General features: G+C 37.4%; 1 protein-coding gene across 2 annotated transcripts; it reads right to left on the bottom strand.

The window, feature by feature from the left end:
• Positions 1 to 409: 409 nt before the first annotated feature.
• LOC140867204 (protein transport protein SEC31 homolog B) lies at positions 410 to 12,746 on the bottom strand. 2 transcript variants are annotated; one of them, XM_073272278.1, is made up of 22 exons: positions 12,222 to 12,746; positions 11,615 to 11,690; positions 11,389 to 11,511; positions 10,803 to 10,899; positions 10,678 to 10,714; positions 8,806 to 8,911; positions 8,660 to 8,717; positions 8,342 to 8,439; positions 8,083 to 8,202; positions 6,763 to 6,805; positions 5,959 to 6,068; positions 5,729 to 5,856; positions 5,082 to 5,631; positions 4,895 to 4,987; positions 3,974 to 4,159; positions 3,678 to 3,891; positions 3,165 to 3,280; positions 2,882 to 3,067; positions 2,627 to 2,752; positions 2,258 to 2,531; positions 867 to 1,138; positions 410 to 773 (listed from the first exon to the last, which is right to left on the bottom strand). In XM_073272278.1, the coding sequence occupies exons 1-22, from the start codon at positions 12,539 to 12,541 to the stop codon at positions 684 to 686; spliced, it is 3,423 nt and encodes a 1,140-aa protein (XP_073128379.1). In that variant the 5' UTR covers positions 12,542 to 12,746; the 3' UTR covers positions 410 to 683. The 2 variants fall into 2 exon arrangements, with proteins under 2 accessions (XP_073128379.1, XP_073128380.1); XM_073272279.1 differs by having other exon boundaries at positions 867 to 1,105; positions 12,222 to 12,745.
• Between the last annotated feature and the right edge of the window lie 2,203 nt (positions 12,747 to 14,949).

Below are 14,949 nucleotides of genomic sequence, written 5' to 3'. Positions count from 1 at the left end.
ATATATTTGTTACTCTCTATTTTTAAACCATTATTAATATTATATAAACAATTATATAATTGTTATTTTCAGTTAGATTTCATGAAATTAATTAATATGAAGCGAAGTTTTTAATTAAATTGTAAGATTATTTATTTCTATTCCTCGTTGGGTGAATTTTCTATGGTACATATAGTACGATAATAAACATAAATAAAACATTTAAAAAAATTGCACGAAACATAGAAACCTTTTTCGGAAGTCGGTATTAAATTTTATATTGCTCGACAAGATTCTATTTTTATACTTCACACAGCATCAAAAAATTAACGAATATTGTCGACAAACCCAACCATTGGCTAATTAGCACGATTTGTTCCCAAAATAAAAACAAAAAACAAAATTGTACATAAACATAGACAGCTGAATGTTGATGTCTAAATTCTAATGTTATGTGATAAACAATGGTAAAAAAACTTTCATTGTCCACAACTATGTTTACTTACTGCAATTGAATAAATCAGCTCATTTTCTTTTCGTCTAAATAACCCAAATCAAATAAAAGCAAAAAATTCCTCCATCTATTCAAAAGTCTGTAATTGTAAGGGTACAGATGCGCCAGAAAACATGGATTAAACAACTAAAATTTGACGGCAACCACAAGTTCGGTGAATAAAAAGGGAGTGGAGTTGTGATGGCATAACTTATCTCAAGCTCTGCCTTGTCTTGATCATTCTTTTGAGCGTGGCCAACCAGAAATTGCACTCGTCCCAATCACTTGTGGTTAGTTGAACCTGTTGTGAATTGTTAACAGTTAGCATGTAGCTCGCTATCGATCAGACTCGTGAGAAGAGCAGTAGAGCACAGATACTAAATAATGGAGATACCTGGATTTGAAGGGCAGTGCTGAAATCACCTTTGTCCAATGCCTGACAGAGATGCACAAGCTTTTCAGCAGCGTTTTTGGAAATATCTCCAGTATTGAGCTTCGCAAACAAGGCGCCTAACTTCTTTGAGTTGTCCTCTATTTCCCGTTTCTTGGCCGGATTTGCTCGTGATCCTCCCAATGCTTCAGAAGTCTCGTTAAACAGTCCAGTTAAAGTAGAGATAACAGGCTTCTGTTGTGCTGTAGCAGGTACAAAAAATAGAATAACTTGCTCTGAAATAAAAAATTTCAGAATCAATGGGCCAGTGAAACCAATCAAGATGTCCGATTCAAACTGTATCTAACGGGGATTCATACAGTTGTCATTCAACCTCGTGCATGGAACATGACATAAAATGCATTTTATACAATAGAAGATCTGAAATCAGCAAAACTAACTATCACTTTTTTTTAATTTCCTAGTGTTAAAATCTCCCACCCAATCAAAATTTTAAATTTCCTTTCCTTTCCATTCCATTCCATTCTTTTCTTTCCAAATCCCAAACCAGCAAACAAAACTAAGCCTAAGAGAAGGATCAGCCTCTCTTCCAAAATGGCACAAGAAAATCCCCTGAAAAGATTCACTTACCAAGTTGAGGGACATGGTTAAAAACATATAGTTGTGAAAGAATGAATAAGCATAAAAAATACAAAAACCTAAAAGGGTTTGTAGCTTAAAAAGAAATGTACTCACTTCTCTGAGTTCTCTCTACAAATGAGAAGCACTATCACACACTGCCGTAGTTCTTGCTCTCTCATGGTTCGATTTTGTTTCCTCAATCTAGTTTTCGCTGGATTATTGTCAGAAATATGTTGGGTCAATTTCCCTATTGTGTGTTTATTGTGTATTACTCGTATTTCGTTCACAATTAGAAGCAGCTTTCGTGGCTTTCTTATTTCCTTTTACTGGTGTTCTTGCATCTATTCTTCTGATTAATACCTTATTCTCCTACTTTTTCAGCTGGTATGTCCCCCCCTCTTACAAGGACTTATATTTTTGCCGGATGCATTTTTCGGAGTGAGTTTCTGATGTATTTTTTCGGTTTTGAGCTTATTGACGATTCCTTAACTATGGGCTTCTCTTTCATACGGCTAAGACGAAATCTAACTCTCAGATTATTAAATCATTCCTTCTCACCTTTGTCATTGAGAAAACAAAGTGAAATCTTCAATTTTCTTTACTACAGGGGATCCCATATTCTGTCTTAAAAGTAGCTTACTAACCTAAATAGTAGTCCATCTACGAGGATCTCCTAATGACAACTGAGAAATGAAGCCCACATTGAACAAAGTAATTCAGAGACGGCGTCTGTTCATGCAATCCCTGCCAGATAAAACTGGAGAAAAATTTACCAGGCACATTCGAAGTATCGACTGTCTGCACAGTTGGTGGAGGAGCAGCGGGAGTGACTGGTGGCTGCACTGAAGCAGGCTGAGTAGGACTAGGAGGTTGCATCCCAGGCCTTTGAACCACTGAATTATTCACAGGGATAAACCCTCTGGATGCTGGACTTGGAGCCACGACTTGAGGCATACTTTGCCCCGGCACTGGTCCAACTTGGGATATGTTACCAACATATGAAGCAACACCCGGCGGACCGGCTTGATAACTAGGGTTCGCAGTCCCCTGAGTAAAAACATGTAAGGCAGCTTATGAGTGATGGTCAAATTTAAATTTAATTTAAAAATTAAATAGGGGGAAAAGTAAGTGTAATCGCATACTGGATATAACTGGGAACCCAAAGATGATGGCTGCTGATATTGTGTTGCGTTCTTTAATAGAGGTGGGTTAGTAGGGACAAATGTCGCAGGTGGCTGAGTATTAACAGGAGGTGGGGGAAAGTTTCCCTGCAAGGAGGTTAAAAAACATACAAGCACATGGAATTAAGAATCTCCATATGCCACACTAGCCCAAACCAGCGTTTAGTACAATTTCAAACAGTAAAAAACCCTAAAAAAACCAGATGATAGTATTACCATCTGAGGCGGAGTTGCTTCCGAAGGAACGAATATGTTTGGCCGCGGTATATTAGGCTGCGGCATTGGTTGATATGTGGGAGGAGCACCGTACCCCCTCCCAGACGTAATAGAAGGTTGCTGCTGATAATTTTCAACATACGGACTGCTTGGAATAGTTGGTTGGATTTGCGGTTGTGCTGCATCCTGAGGGAGGAAAAATGTAAAAATACATTAAATTAAAAGAATTAAAATACAGTAAAATCAACCAGGGACATTTCAGAAAAGTGACTGGTAAACATACCGGATAATAAAGTTGAGAGGCATCAACACCAACATAACTTGATTGATCAACACCAATTGTTGTTCCGGTTTGGAATTGCGTGCTCTCATAAGTCGCAGTCTTTTCGCTTTCTTTTTCTGTAAAATCAATTCGAATGATCCAAATTCAAAGACAGAGGCCAGCCTATAGAGGCTTAAACTTCATAGAGTAAAACATTGCAACAGGTATATCCACGAGCTGAATTCCATCCCATCCCATGTACTACCAACAGGCTTAAACTTCAAAGTCATATTCTTTTTGCTTTCTTTTTCTGTAATACCAATTATGATATACCAGCTCACATGATGCTGAATTCCATCCCATCTACTACCAATGCAGATTTTCAAATTTCAACATGTTTTTAAGTTTTTAACTGCTCTCTCATTCTCTCAAACTGCCAATATTTTCGGTATTTTGTTCACAACCAACCACCTAACTACACCAAGTTGGGCCAAGAAAGAAAATAGTGGCAAAAGACATGGGGTAGTGGCTTACCTTGCTCAGTTGAAAGAGCAATACGATCACGTAGGATCACAAGTTCTGTAGATAGTTCTTCAGTCCCCAGAAGATTCAAGTACTCCATTGCTGTACTTAAAAGCCCCTGGCTTGCTAATATTTCAGCATACTTCTCGACTAGCTTACACAATGACACGCTGAATCGCTTATGTCCAGAGGCCAAGGCAAAGACAATAGTCTTCTCCATTAAATCCTTTAGAATAGAAACATCAGGTGTACGTCAATATAACATCCATAAAAACAACCACACGACAACGTCTAATGAATGTCCTCACCTGAAGACGGTCTACATAAGGTTTTCCATCTCGCTCTGTTGTCAAATTCTTAGACCACATTTCCACTGCTTTGTCAATATTTCCAGCACATATATAACAAAGTGTTGCGGCAGATGTATCACCAGCAGCCACAAGTCTTGCAGCAAGAGTGTCACATAACATAGTCCACTCATCTGTTTGTGCAAACTGGATGGACAAATGCCAATCAATGCTAATAGATAAATCATAAATAGATAACGAATTACTATCAAGTAACATAAAGATATCAAATCACAAAGTCCACTATATTTACGACATAATAATAATAATAATGATGATGATGATATAATAACAAGCGCATCACAGTTATCCGTCCCTATGACTCCAGACATGTTCAAAATTTCTCTCTCAAATATCAGAAGTCCGTAAGCAGTGGCGGGTCCAAGTGGTGGCAGGCTGGGATACACCTGCTTTGGCCCAGAATAGGTAGGTTTCTAAACAAAAACAATTTTTTTTTCTCTAAGTGCATAGCCCAATTAATTTTAGCCTAGACATTGGCCAGACCCCATGATTATAGATGTATATTCTATTAATGACGAATATTGTACTAAAAAAATCTTTGGACACTTCTTATGTATGTGAAATTGAATTATTACTTTTTATATTATATGAATTTTAAAAAATTTAGTCACCACAACTTTTTTAAAAACAGCTTATAAGCAGTAAAACAACTTATTTTGACCGCTTCTATGTTGTTTGACCAAATTATTGCCAAACAAAACAAATTGGAAGAACTTATAAGCTCAGTCAAACACCCTCTAAGTCAAGCTTATCAAGGCCATACACTAACTACAAAATCAAGTATGATCAACCTGTATTAGGCGTGATTATGCTTCCAAGCATTACATACACCACTTGTTTCTGCAAAGAGAATACACTTACAGTACAAAAGAGCGCAAGAGTTTCCTTCCATGATTTTAGAGGCCTCGTGTTAGCTATGCTCATCAGGTCATTGTTTACCATGGCTGAAACAACCTAACAGACAAAAAGAATAGAAAATGCAAGATGACAATCAGCAAGAAGAAATTAACTCCTCACCTGAACAATCTAAACAATGATGTTTTACCACCTTTAGGTATGGAGAATGACTAGTTTTGAGGAACTGATCCCGCGTCCGCTCCCACAAAGAACCACCACCAACATGAGCAATGACCAAAGCATCTGCTAACCTATTTGCAGAGATGCATTGCCCAACTGCTCCTTTATAGTCCCCAACAACCAAAGCACGTTGAACAGCATCATCAAACGATGGATCAAAACTCTCACTTTGTTTGCCCATATCTTGTTCGGATTCCTTTACTTGTTCTTCAATGACAAAATCTTTCTTATAAGTAGAGGAAGGTGTATCTGTTTTAGGACTAGCAAGATTGTTAAAGAAATCTTCCTCATTTTCAGTCGTTATCAACAAAGAGTCTTTGTTTCCCAAAACTCCTCCTTGATCTGGCATACCATCGTCAAGGTGAAGAGCATCCACTTGCTCGGAGATATCATTTTGTACAGCATCACTTGCTTCAGACGGACGACTAAAACCAAGATGAGAAAGTAGCTTCGATCTTGCTGTCCCATCCTCAGTAAACATAACCTTCATGAAGCCCCATATTTCCCGATCCTCCTCAGATCTAAGCAGGATTAATAGAATAAAGGCAAGTTCAAGAAAGTGTGATGAATCATAATTTCGAAAATTTGAAAGTAACATCTGAAACATTAAAAACATACTCAGATTCTTCAGATTTTCTTTCACATAAAAGTTTGAGCGCTGATCTGTCTCCATTTCTTATTGCAGCTTCAAATTCGGAAGATCGACTCACCAAAGCGTGTTCTGTAACCAAGTTGGACAAATAAACCTGAAATGCAGAAATAGTGTTCTGTTGACGGTGAAAATCCCATCAGAGCACAAGTTCAAACAAGACGAAGGAAAAAAAAGATTTAAAACTCCATCAGCATACCTCTGACGATCGATTTGAAGTTTCCATTGAGTAGAATGAAACAAGCTTGCCTCCAAACCCAAAAGATACTCCAGCCTTACTCTTGTACCACTTTGGAGCCCTCATAGGTGCTGAATAAAACATGAATGTATGAGAAATCCTGGAACCCAAACTATGCAACCAACACAGGCAGAAGAAATGACACGGAAACAACAATAAATATCAGAATAGGTAACAAACCAACGGTGCTGGTTGTTACATTTATTTTTACTTTTTCTCTCAGATCGCGTAGTAGCTGTCCTAGACGATTTTGCTGCCCCTATTCAACATTTTTTTTTTGGTAGGAAACGAAATATTCATTAAGATATGAAAGATAATAATTACAAAAAGTGGACCAGAGGTCCACACAAAATGAGATCAAAACGAGAGGCAATTTAGCATAATATAAGACTCCAATCCCTATACAAATCCGAAACCTAAAAGTCTCTGAACACCTTTCACCTTCAAAATCCAAAACGGGATCGTAAATTTTATCTTATCCCAGCACTCGGCAATCGGTTCTGCTCTGTTATCGAAAAGTCATATGTCGTCGTCTTTATCAAACAAGTCTCACAAGCCTTAAGCAATCAAATATAACACCACCAGAGAAAGTCACCAATATTGTTCATTTCATGGACATTAGATTCCATTGTGCAAATTCTTACAGAAAAGTGTGACAAATGGCATTCTTCTGTTCACTTGATAAATTTAAACACTTTGGCTATCTTCCGTCAAATATAGTTGAGCGAGGAAACAAACTCAGATGGACATTGAATAATTTGGTACCTGCCACAAAGTCACCGTCCCCAGCACCATATCGACCACAACCCTGCGGGTGAGAAAGAAATCAAAGTCACTAGCGAAACGAAAGATCCAGAAAAGTACGGAGATAATAAATACCCAAAAGACCAAAAAAATAAGAGAAAAATGCATGGTTCAAAGAACACGGCCCAAATTTAATCATGCACATATTCAAAGTAAAACTCTGATGAGAGATCCATTCTACTAAGAAGCAGTAGTTAACAAGAGTATAGAGATTTCTCTATTCTCATCTTTTTATTGGGATACCATATACATTATGGAAACGATCACCAGTTATATGCAATGCTGTTCATAACGCTATATACCTGACATCCACATCTATATTGCTAACTGACAGTAAATAATATAATGATATATAAAAGGTACAACAGAAATTTGAAGACCAACCATAGTTGTCAAAAGCGTGAGGCGCAAAAAAGCGCTCAAGTGTGTTTGGGCTTAAAGCGCAAAGCGAAGCGCACGATTTACGGACAAAAAGCGCAATATACAAAATATTATCAAAATAATAAAAATAAGGTAAAGAATCTTTGCAAATTTGACAGATAAACATCAAATATCAAAATAGTCATCATCTTCATTATCCAAAGTTGCATAATTCCAGGCAATATTCTTTGGATTCGGTGATGGAATTGTTGTGTTTGATTGTGACATGATTCTAACAACTAAAAAAATAAATAACAATCACAAATTATTGATTTAAAAAAACACACACTTGAATACAATTTACAGAAATTCATAAAATTAGGGTTTATCTATTTGGGCAGCAAAGAGAAGGGGTGTGGTAAGTAAACACCGGCAGGGGCCACGAGCGCCGTGGCGAGGCAGAGCCAGAGCCGCAGGGTGAGGCAGTGAAGCAGAGCCCAGGGGGAGTGAGAGGCAGTGAGTGTCGTGAGTTTTGAGAAGAGTTTATTGGGCTTTTAAACGTTTGGGCCTTGCAAACTTAAAATTGCACCTTCAAGATGCGATTTTAAGCCTGCAAATAAAAAAAAAATTAAAAATCTGTGTTGCTTCCATGAAGCGCACAAGCGAGCGCTTTTCGCCTCAAAGCGAAGCGCACTGAAGCGCTCGCTTCACGGACCTGCTGCGTCTCGGAGTACCCTGAAGCGCTAGCCTTGCGCCTAGAGTCGCTTTGCACTTAAGCGAGCGCCTCGGTCGCTTTTGACAACTATGAGACCAACTAAAGGCGCATATTCACTTTTCTGTAGCTTACTACTTTAAATAACAAGATTCTTCATAAAAGATCGAGCAAAGCACCGAAATAAATTCCATAGAGCATGAAATAACCTCTATGTTATAAATGCCAATTTTCCCATCAAATGAAGATGCTGATACAACCCCCGGAATCTTAGGATACCAGTGCACATCAAAATTCCAGTTGGTTCCAGCAGGTAATTCAGCCACAATCTATCAAACGATCCATCAAATCAACGTGGATAAGTGATAAAAATGTCTCCTTAGCAGTGAAGTATAAAAGAACAGGGGGAAATTTTCCATATATTGAGAAAATTATTCAGAAAATTGAAGCAATAAAAAACAAATTCACCTCTCCAGAAACAGTGTCCCAGCAAATGGTACGATTATCTTTGGCACATGTAAGCAGATATGAGCTGTCAATGGGGCACCATGACATTGCAATCACACCTGATGGAAATGATGTCAGTCACAGATTAAACCATGACGAACGCAAAACTGAAAATACAATATAACATGCAAAGCAACAAAGACAAAATCCAAAGGGAAGAAAATACAATCCATGAAAATCACATAATGGCACATTCCACTAGAGAAAGTCAGAAAATTAAGATAATTACAACAATGAAAAACACCGTAAAATAGAAGTGAAACCAGGAAGAATACATACCTTTGGTATGTCCAACAAACTCCTTAACAGGAGTCATTATGTTCCGCATATCCCACAGCTGATACAAACAGTAGCTATTTACAATATTAAAAATTTGAGCAGTTTGAGATGGAAACATTCATACCAAGAAAAACTAAAAGTATTACCCTCAGAGCCGGCGAACTATCTTCATCTGAAGCAACAATGAGCTGAGTAGCAACATCGGGATTCCACTGCATCACGGAGCACCTCCGTCTAATAGAATCCGAGAAACTGAGAGACAGGCATATATAATCAGAAAGAGGGTGAATAGTGTTACAGCCACAAATTTGCACTCTTAATCAACTCAAACAGAGATAAAAGATCCCCTCCGAATATTTGTACTACTGGAAATATAAAAGCAATACAACACTGAGAAAACCTTCGATCAGTGAATATTATGGCCACAAGAAAAACCCATTAATAAAAGAGAACAATTCCTCACTTGCACATAGCTCAAGCTACAACTAACAACAAAAAGGTGCCCACTATCCATTAACTCCACCGTATTCATTCCTTTTGTCCCCCGCACCAAATACTAACATCTACCCTAACACATGGCCTCTTATATTTCCACAATAGATGGACCTAAAATAAATTGGCTCAATTTGTTTAATACCCCAATATCATAGCCATTCTCAAGGCTGTTCAAACTGCTCCCACTCGGCCAATGGCTCTTCTGAATTTGAGTCCCAGGGTCGTCCTTTGCTATTGTGTTCCCATCCTCAGCTAAACCACAATTCTTATCGATTTGTTCAGACATTCATGTAAACGATCACTTCTACCAATTAGGGCATAAATTCTTGAAAATTGACAGCCCAACCATCTCGTATATGGTTCATTGGTCACTTATCACCTTTAAGCTTGACCAACAAAACAACTCCAACCCCTGACCTTGTGTCACTCAACCTCAGTGCCAGGGCGGACTGAGAGGCAATTTTTCCCTCATGCATGATTGTCATCGTGATTCAGCCCTTTTTCCTTTAAATTGGGTTGGTTTGTACATCGGTAGGATAGCGTGTAAGACGACTTGATCCGATTAATTCCCATCATGACACAACCCATATCTTCTCCACTCAGATCATTTTCTTTCTACATTCGTCGCAAATTCCATAGCCTGCATTACTGTCGAAGAACCATGGATTCAAAACCTCCTGCGGCTGCTCAAAAAATTACCTTAAACACTGCTCCTCTGGCAGAGGGGTTTGAGCTTCCCGACCACTTGGACTACGAATTAGTTCCTTGCCGATTCCTTCTCAGGTAAGTTTTGAATTTTTTACTTTTGATCCCATGCAACTAAACCAATGGAGTGTTGAGCCTATCCATACATATAAATCCTATTCAAGCATTAGTTTCCAATGCGTAGCATTGACTCGAATATTGTTCCGTCTTTGAAATCCACCCAGTCGGGGGTTGTTTCCCTCAAAGTTGGTTAAATCCATCCCTAGCAAGGAATATTTCACTAGTTTTACTCATTGAGCTTCAAACCCTTTGGCTCATCAGGTTTTCCACCTCGGAGTACTCACAGACCTTGATTCTGCACTAATTCTTCTCACCTGGAGAGCTCTTGGATGAATCCCAACTACTGCCCCAAATTTTAATTATTTTAAATAGTTTTACTAAGTGAGCTGCAACCTCTTTTGGTTCATTAATTCGTAGAGAAAAAATTGATTAAACCTTCTAAAATGAAGATTATGGCCCGAAGGAGAAACCCTCAACAAGAGAGAATGATTCTTCACTTGGCCTTGGCTCAACTGCTCAAGCTAGAACACTCTTAACAAAAACAATTGCCCAATACATCCAAACTTTCTCATATCTATTTTTTTTGTTCCTCCTAAACTCATGGGTAAAATAACCCACACCCCTAACACATGCTCTCTTATATCCCTAGATGGCCAAAAATATGTTGGTTAAGATTTTTTGAGCCATAAGAAACAGCCTCAATGTTTGAAATTTAAATAAGCAACAACAAACTTCAAACTGGAGGGCAAAAGATTTACCTTATAACTGGTTTTTGCTTCTTCAGATCCCACACCACTGAATTAAAAGAAAATGCCTTTATTCTCACGCAAAGGGTTAGAAATATTGAATTGCATAAAGTCATATGAAACAGCAATATTTTTACCAGTTGTCCCATTAAATGAAGTGGAGGCTAGTATGTGCTGGACCTTGCTATTCCATGATAAAAAAGAGATTTCACCTTGTGTCGCAGATCCACTACCCTGTGAAACAGTTCAAGAGTGTGAGTTCTGATAATTGAATGTTGGAAATGAAAAAAAGAAACAAATTGATGGGAAAATGTAGGGCCATCATAAGCAAATTCCATAAGATAGATCATCAACTAATCGTTCGTAAAATTTCAAGAATCAAAGATAAACTACCCCCCAATTAAATTAAATTGGAAGAATGAACATATAATTAGAGGGATCTAATAAGAAGAGAGAAAAGAAAGGTGGCAATCAAGATATCAATTATACAATGAGTTGATTGTAACATACTAGCAGAGTTATTTGCACACATGAAATGCCGAAGAATACCGAGCTACATTTGAAACATATCTAAATATTGTATTACTGGCATAGTGGCATTTATGAATGATAAAATTATAGAACCAACCAGAAATACAGACTGAATTTCTACTCCGACCGTTATTCAAAAACTAAATTTATATTACATGAAAATTATTCCTAAATTTATTCGTCACTTCATACCTTGAGTGGTGGAAAATGACTTGGCTCTGATGGTTTTGACACATCCCATATACAAATTTCACCTTCCTCAGCCCCAGAAGCGAGAAGGTTGGGCGTAAGAGAATTAAACTCCAAGCCACGGACCTGAGTGGTATATTGCATCAAACAACCATTTTCCAATGAAGGCAACAAAATGGAATGGCTAAATCAATAGAAAACATAGAATACGGTGATAGCAGAGGCTTACAGGCCCTTTGTGTCTCGAAAGATTCTCAATTAACGCATTTTCACTTGAAAGAGAACCCTTTTTACTTTTGTCGTGGCTGAAAAAAAAATACAGGAAATCAAAACAGAATGTCATATAATTCTTAAAAGCATTGCATAAACTTTAAAGCTGCAGCAGAATAGAATAATAAAGAGAATTACCATATGAAACCGAAAGGTTCAAGGTCCAAAATGTTAAAGAGAAACAATGGTTATTTTTATATATATTACTATGTGTAACTTGATCCAGAAGACAAGATTAAACATAACTTGAGAGATGAATAAGCAACGCACAAATAAATTGGCTGATGATAAATAACATCATGTCATATCGAAACATATCGACAGGAGTCAAACTCAGAATCACACTGCAAAGCAAATTGAAATCAAAGAACCGCCGAACAAATCCCCACTAAAATGACATCTGACTTTTGATTACTGAATTTCAAATACTTCAAAACTAATGCCGATCACAAAATCATCAAAAGCAGCCGCTATCAATTTTAAAATTATATCCAATTGGAGCCTCAAAATGACAACAAAAACGAATCAAAAGAATCCAGTCACGCCAAGCGTAAATAAAAATTTACCAGATCAAGGCCTTAGGATTCCAGAGCCCAATGTTCCCATCAACGAGGCCACCAGCAATGATTCCAAGGGAATACTCATCGGAATTCGACGGGCCCTTGGCCCATGAAATCCGATTAAACCGCTCCGAGCTCGGGGCAGAACCCGCCAAGATCAGCTGCCTATCGTCGGACACAAAATCAAGCTCGAATATATCAAGATTAGCGGAGGAACTAAACTGCAGATCCACGGCCCCCGCCATCGTCCCCGCTGCCATGTACTTACCATCAGGGGCGAACGCCGCCGATGCGGATCTGTTCACACCCTTTATACACCACGCCATCACAAAAACCTACAAATCTATCAATATCAATTAACAAATGTCTATCGACAAAAATGAAGAATTTATCGCGTAGATCTCGTGTTGGGGGGGAGAATTGCGATTGGATCGACGTTTCGTTGATTTTAGTACTGATTTTTTTGGTGTGAGAGAGAAGGAGACTGATTTAGAGGTTAATGTGGTGAAGTGAGGGTTTTGATTTTGGGATTTGGGGGTGAAACAGAATTTAAGCTCATTTGTTTGGGCCCGGACAGGTAACTAAGGTAAATATGACGTTCGATGGAAGGACTAAACTGCCCTTTTATGTCTTTGCATTACCAAGCCAGCCAGAAACCAAAAACATTTATTTTTTATAAAACATCATGCTATGCTTTCTTTAAAAAAAATATTAGAATGTTTGGTTGCAAAAATTTTGTGAAAAAAAAATAAAAAATTCAAAAACACTTCTTGAAAACAAGACAAAAACTTATATTTGATGGTCTCAATGGTCATTTTTTTTAGACGAGTCTCTTATATGAGTTATCCATTAAAAAATATTACATTTTATGTCAAAAGTATTATTTATTATTATAAATATGGGTAGAGTTGACTCATCTCACGAATGAGACTGTCTCACAGGAGTGTTACTCTAAAAACAATTCAAAATACTATATTAATTATTTTGGTTTTTGTTCTACATTTAAAAAAGTTTTTAAAAAATATATTTCACTATTTATTCAAACGCTAATACTGTTTTTTTTCTTTTTAATAAAAGTACTTTAAAATTTTGGATATGTTTAAATACTTTTTTAAGATACAACTTTTGTATCCAAATAGATCATACTTCTCAACATATCTGTAAGAATAGCATTAACATTGCTAATGTGGGTTCCGTCTCGCAATAAAATCAGTACATTAACTTTATATTAGTGAAAGTGTATACAATCCTTAACTTTACACAAATTATATCTAAAATACTAATCAATCACAGGAACTCGTGTCATCACGGTTGTGCTAAACCAACATTCAATTTTCATAATTTTCGTTCTTACTCGAGGTCTTGTACCACGTATCTGAAATTTACAATAAATAAAAAAAAATAGAGGTTAAGCATATAAGGACTTAGTAAGATAATAAACTAGCGTTATACATTTATAACAAGAAAAACAATATCAGTGCATTAATTCAATATAAAATGTCATGTATCAGTAATAACATATAAGTACGAAGTATCTGTCAAGTAAAATGCAATGACTGTTCAGGATTCTTAAGTGAATATGGTAGGCTAAAGAGGTGGCTCCACCAACAGTCAGTGTAGCACTTTTTCCCACACATTAAAGTAAGATCTGTACAATCGATCATTTACGAACCAAGATGAATTCACATTTTCGGATCGAAGTCACGTTGTTCAGTGGACCAAAAATCCGGTATAGAGACCGTTGTCCAGACTCAATTCATTCAGTCTTTCATTCATTGAGTCATTCAATCATTCATTCAATCAGTAGCCAATAACCGATCGGTAATCAATCAAGAACCAATAACAGACCAAAATCAAATATTCAGGACAATATGATCAATAAAACGAGAAATGCACGAGATAATGCAATATATGAATAAATTAGTTTATGAATTTTATCGAAAATTCCAAGCCAAAGGCCAACGACTAATGTATTAACTCGCACCATGATCACCTACGAATCAGAAGCTTAAGCATGAAAATAAACAATAAATAAACTTAATCAGAGAAACTGCGGAATGAAAAGGAACTATATACCAGAAAGTATAGCCTAGTGGTTAACCTTGCCATCCAGCCTTGGTCACCACCTAAACTCCCTGACTTCAGAAATAACAACCTGCATCTGCCCCATTGAATGGGGTAACCAGATAACAGAAATAACCAGAAGTGAGCCTAACACGCTCAGTACGAGAGTATGAGTATACACTATTATATGTGCATGAATGCAAATTAACTGGGTACCAAGACACTCAAGTCAAGAAACAAGCTTATAGACCGAGCCCAGGGTATATAGCACGCTGCGTCGTTGCATCAAGAGGTGGCTCATATACCCAATGGATAATGGTGACCTGTTACTAGTACAAGTGTCCAACCATAACGGTGACTTGACACAGGACTTACGTATCCAACCATCCACAAATTCGTAGGGTGAGCTGTTGGAGAACGGCGATCAGATCAATCAGAATTGATACCCGGTGCAGCGGAAGTTTAAAAATTTTATATGGAACGATTCCATAATGGGTATCAAAACTTTACGATTAAATTGTGTGTGTAAAAATTAAATAAAAATTATAAATTTTTACCTCCAATCTCAAATCGAGATTATTGACACCAACAGATTGCTCTGCTCTTGTTGTATCTCCCAGGAACTGATGGACGGACTGTTCTTCAATCAGGTCCACGAACAGAGATTTAA

Source organism: Henckelia pumila, chromosome 4, assembly GCF_033568475.1.
Source record: "Henckelia pumila isolate YLH828 chromosome 4, ASM3356847v2, whole genome shotgun sequence".
Classification (NCBI taxonomy): Eukaryota; Viridiplantae; Streptophyta; class Magnoliopsida; order Lamiales; family Gesneriaceae; genus Henckelia; species Henckelia pumila.
The sequence above is the reverse complement of the archived record's forward strand: the minus strand, read 5'-3'. Positions and strand labels throughout refer to the sequence as shown.

What these genes read in the sequence shown, in the direction of transcription:
- LOC140867204 (XM_073272278.1), bottom strand. Translation starts at nt 12,541, where the DNA reads ATGGCGTGGTGTATAAAGGGTGTGAACAGATCCGCATCGGCGGCGTTC. An exon ending in CTTATGTAGACCGTCTTCAG is followed by an intron (nt 3,892 to 3,973) that starts GTGAGGACATTC and finishes TCTATTCTAAAG; the next exon opens with GATTTAATGGAGAAGACTAT. An exon ending in AAGCAACTCCGCCTCAGATG is followed by an intron (nt 2,753 to 2,881) that starts GTAATACTATCA and finishes ACCTCCTTGCAG; the next exon opens with GGAAACTTTCCCCCACCTCC.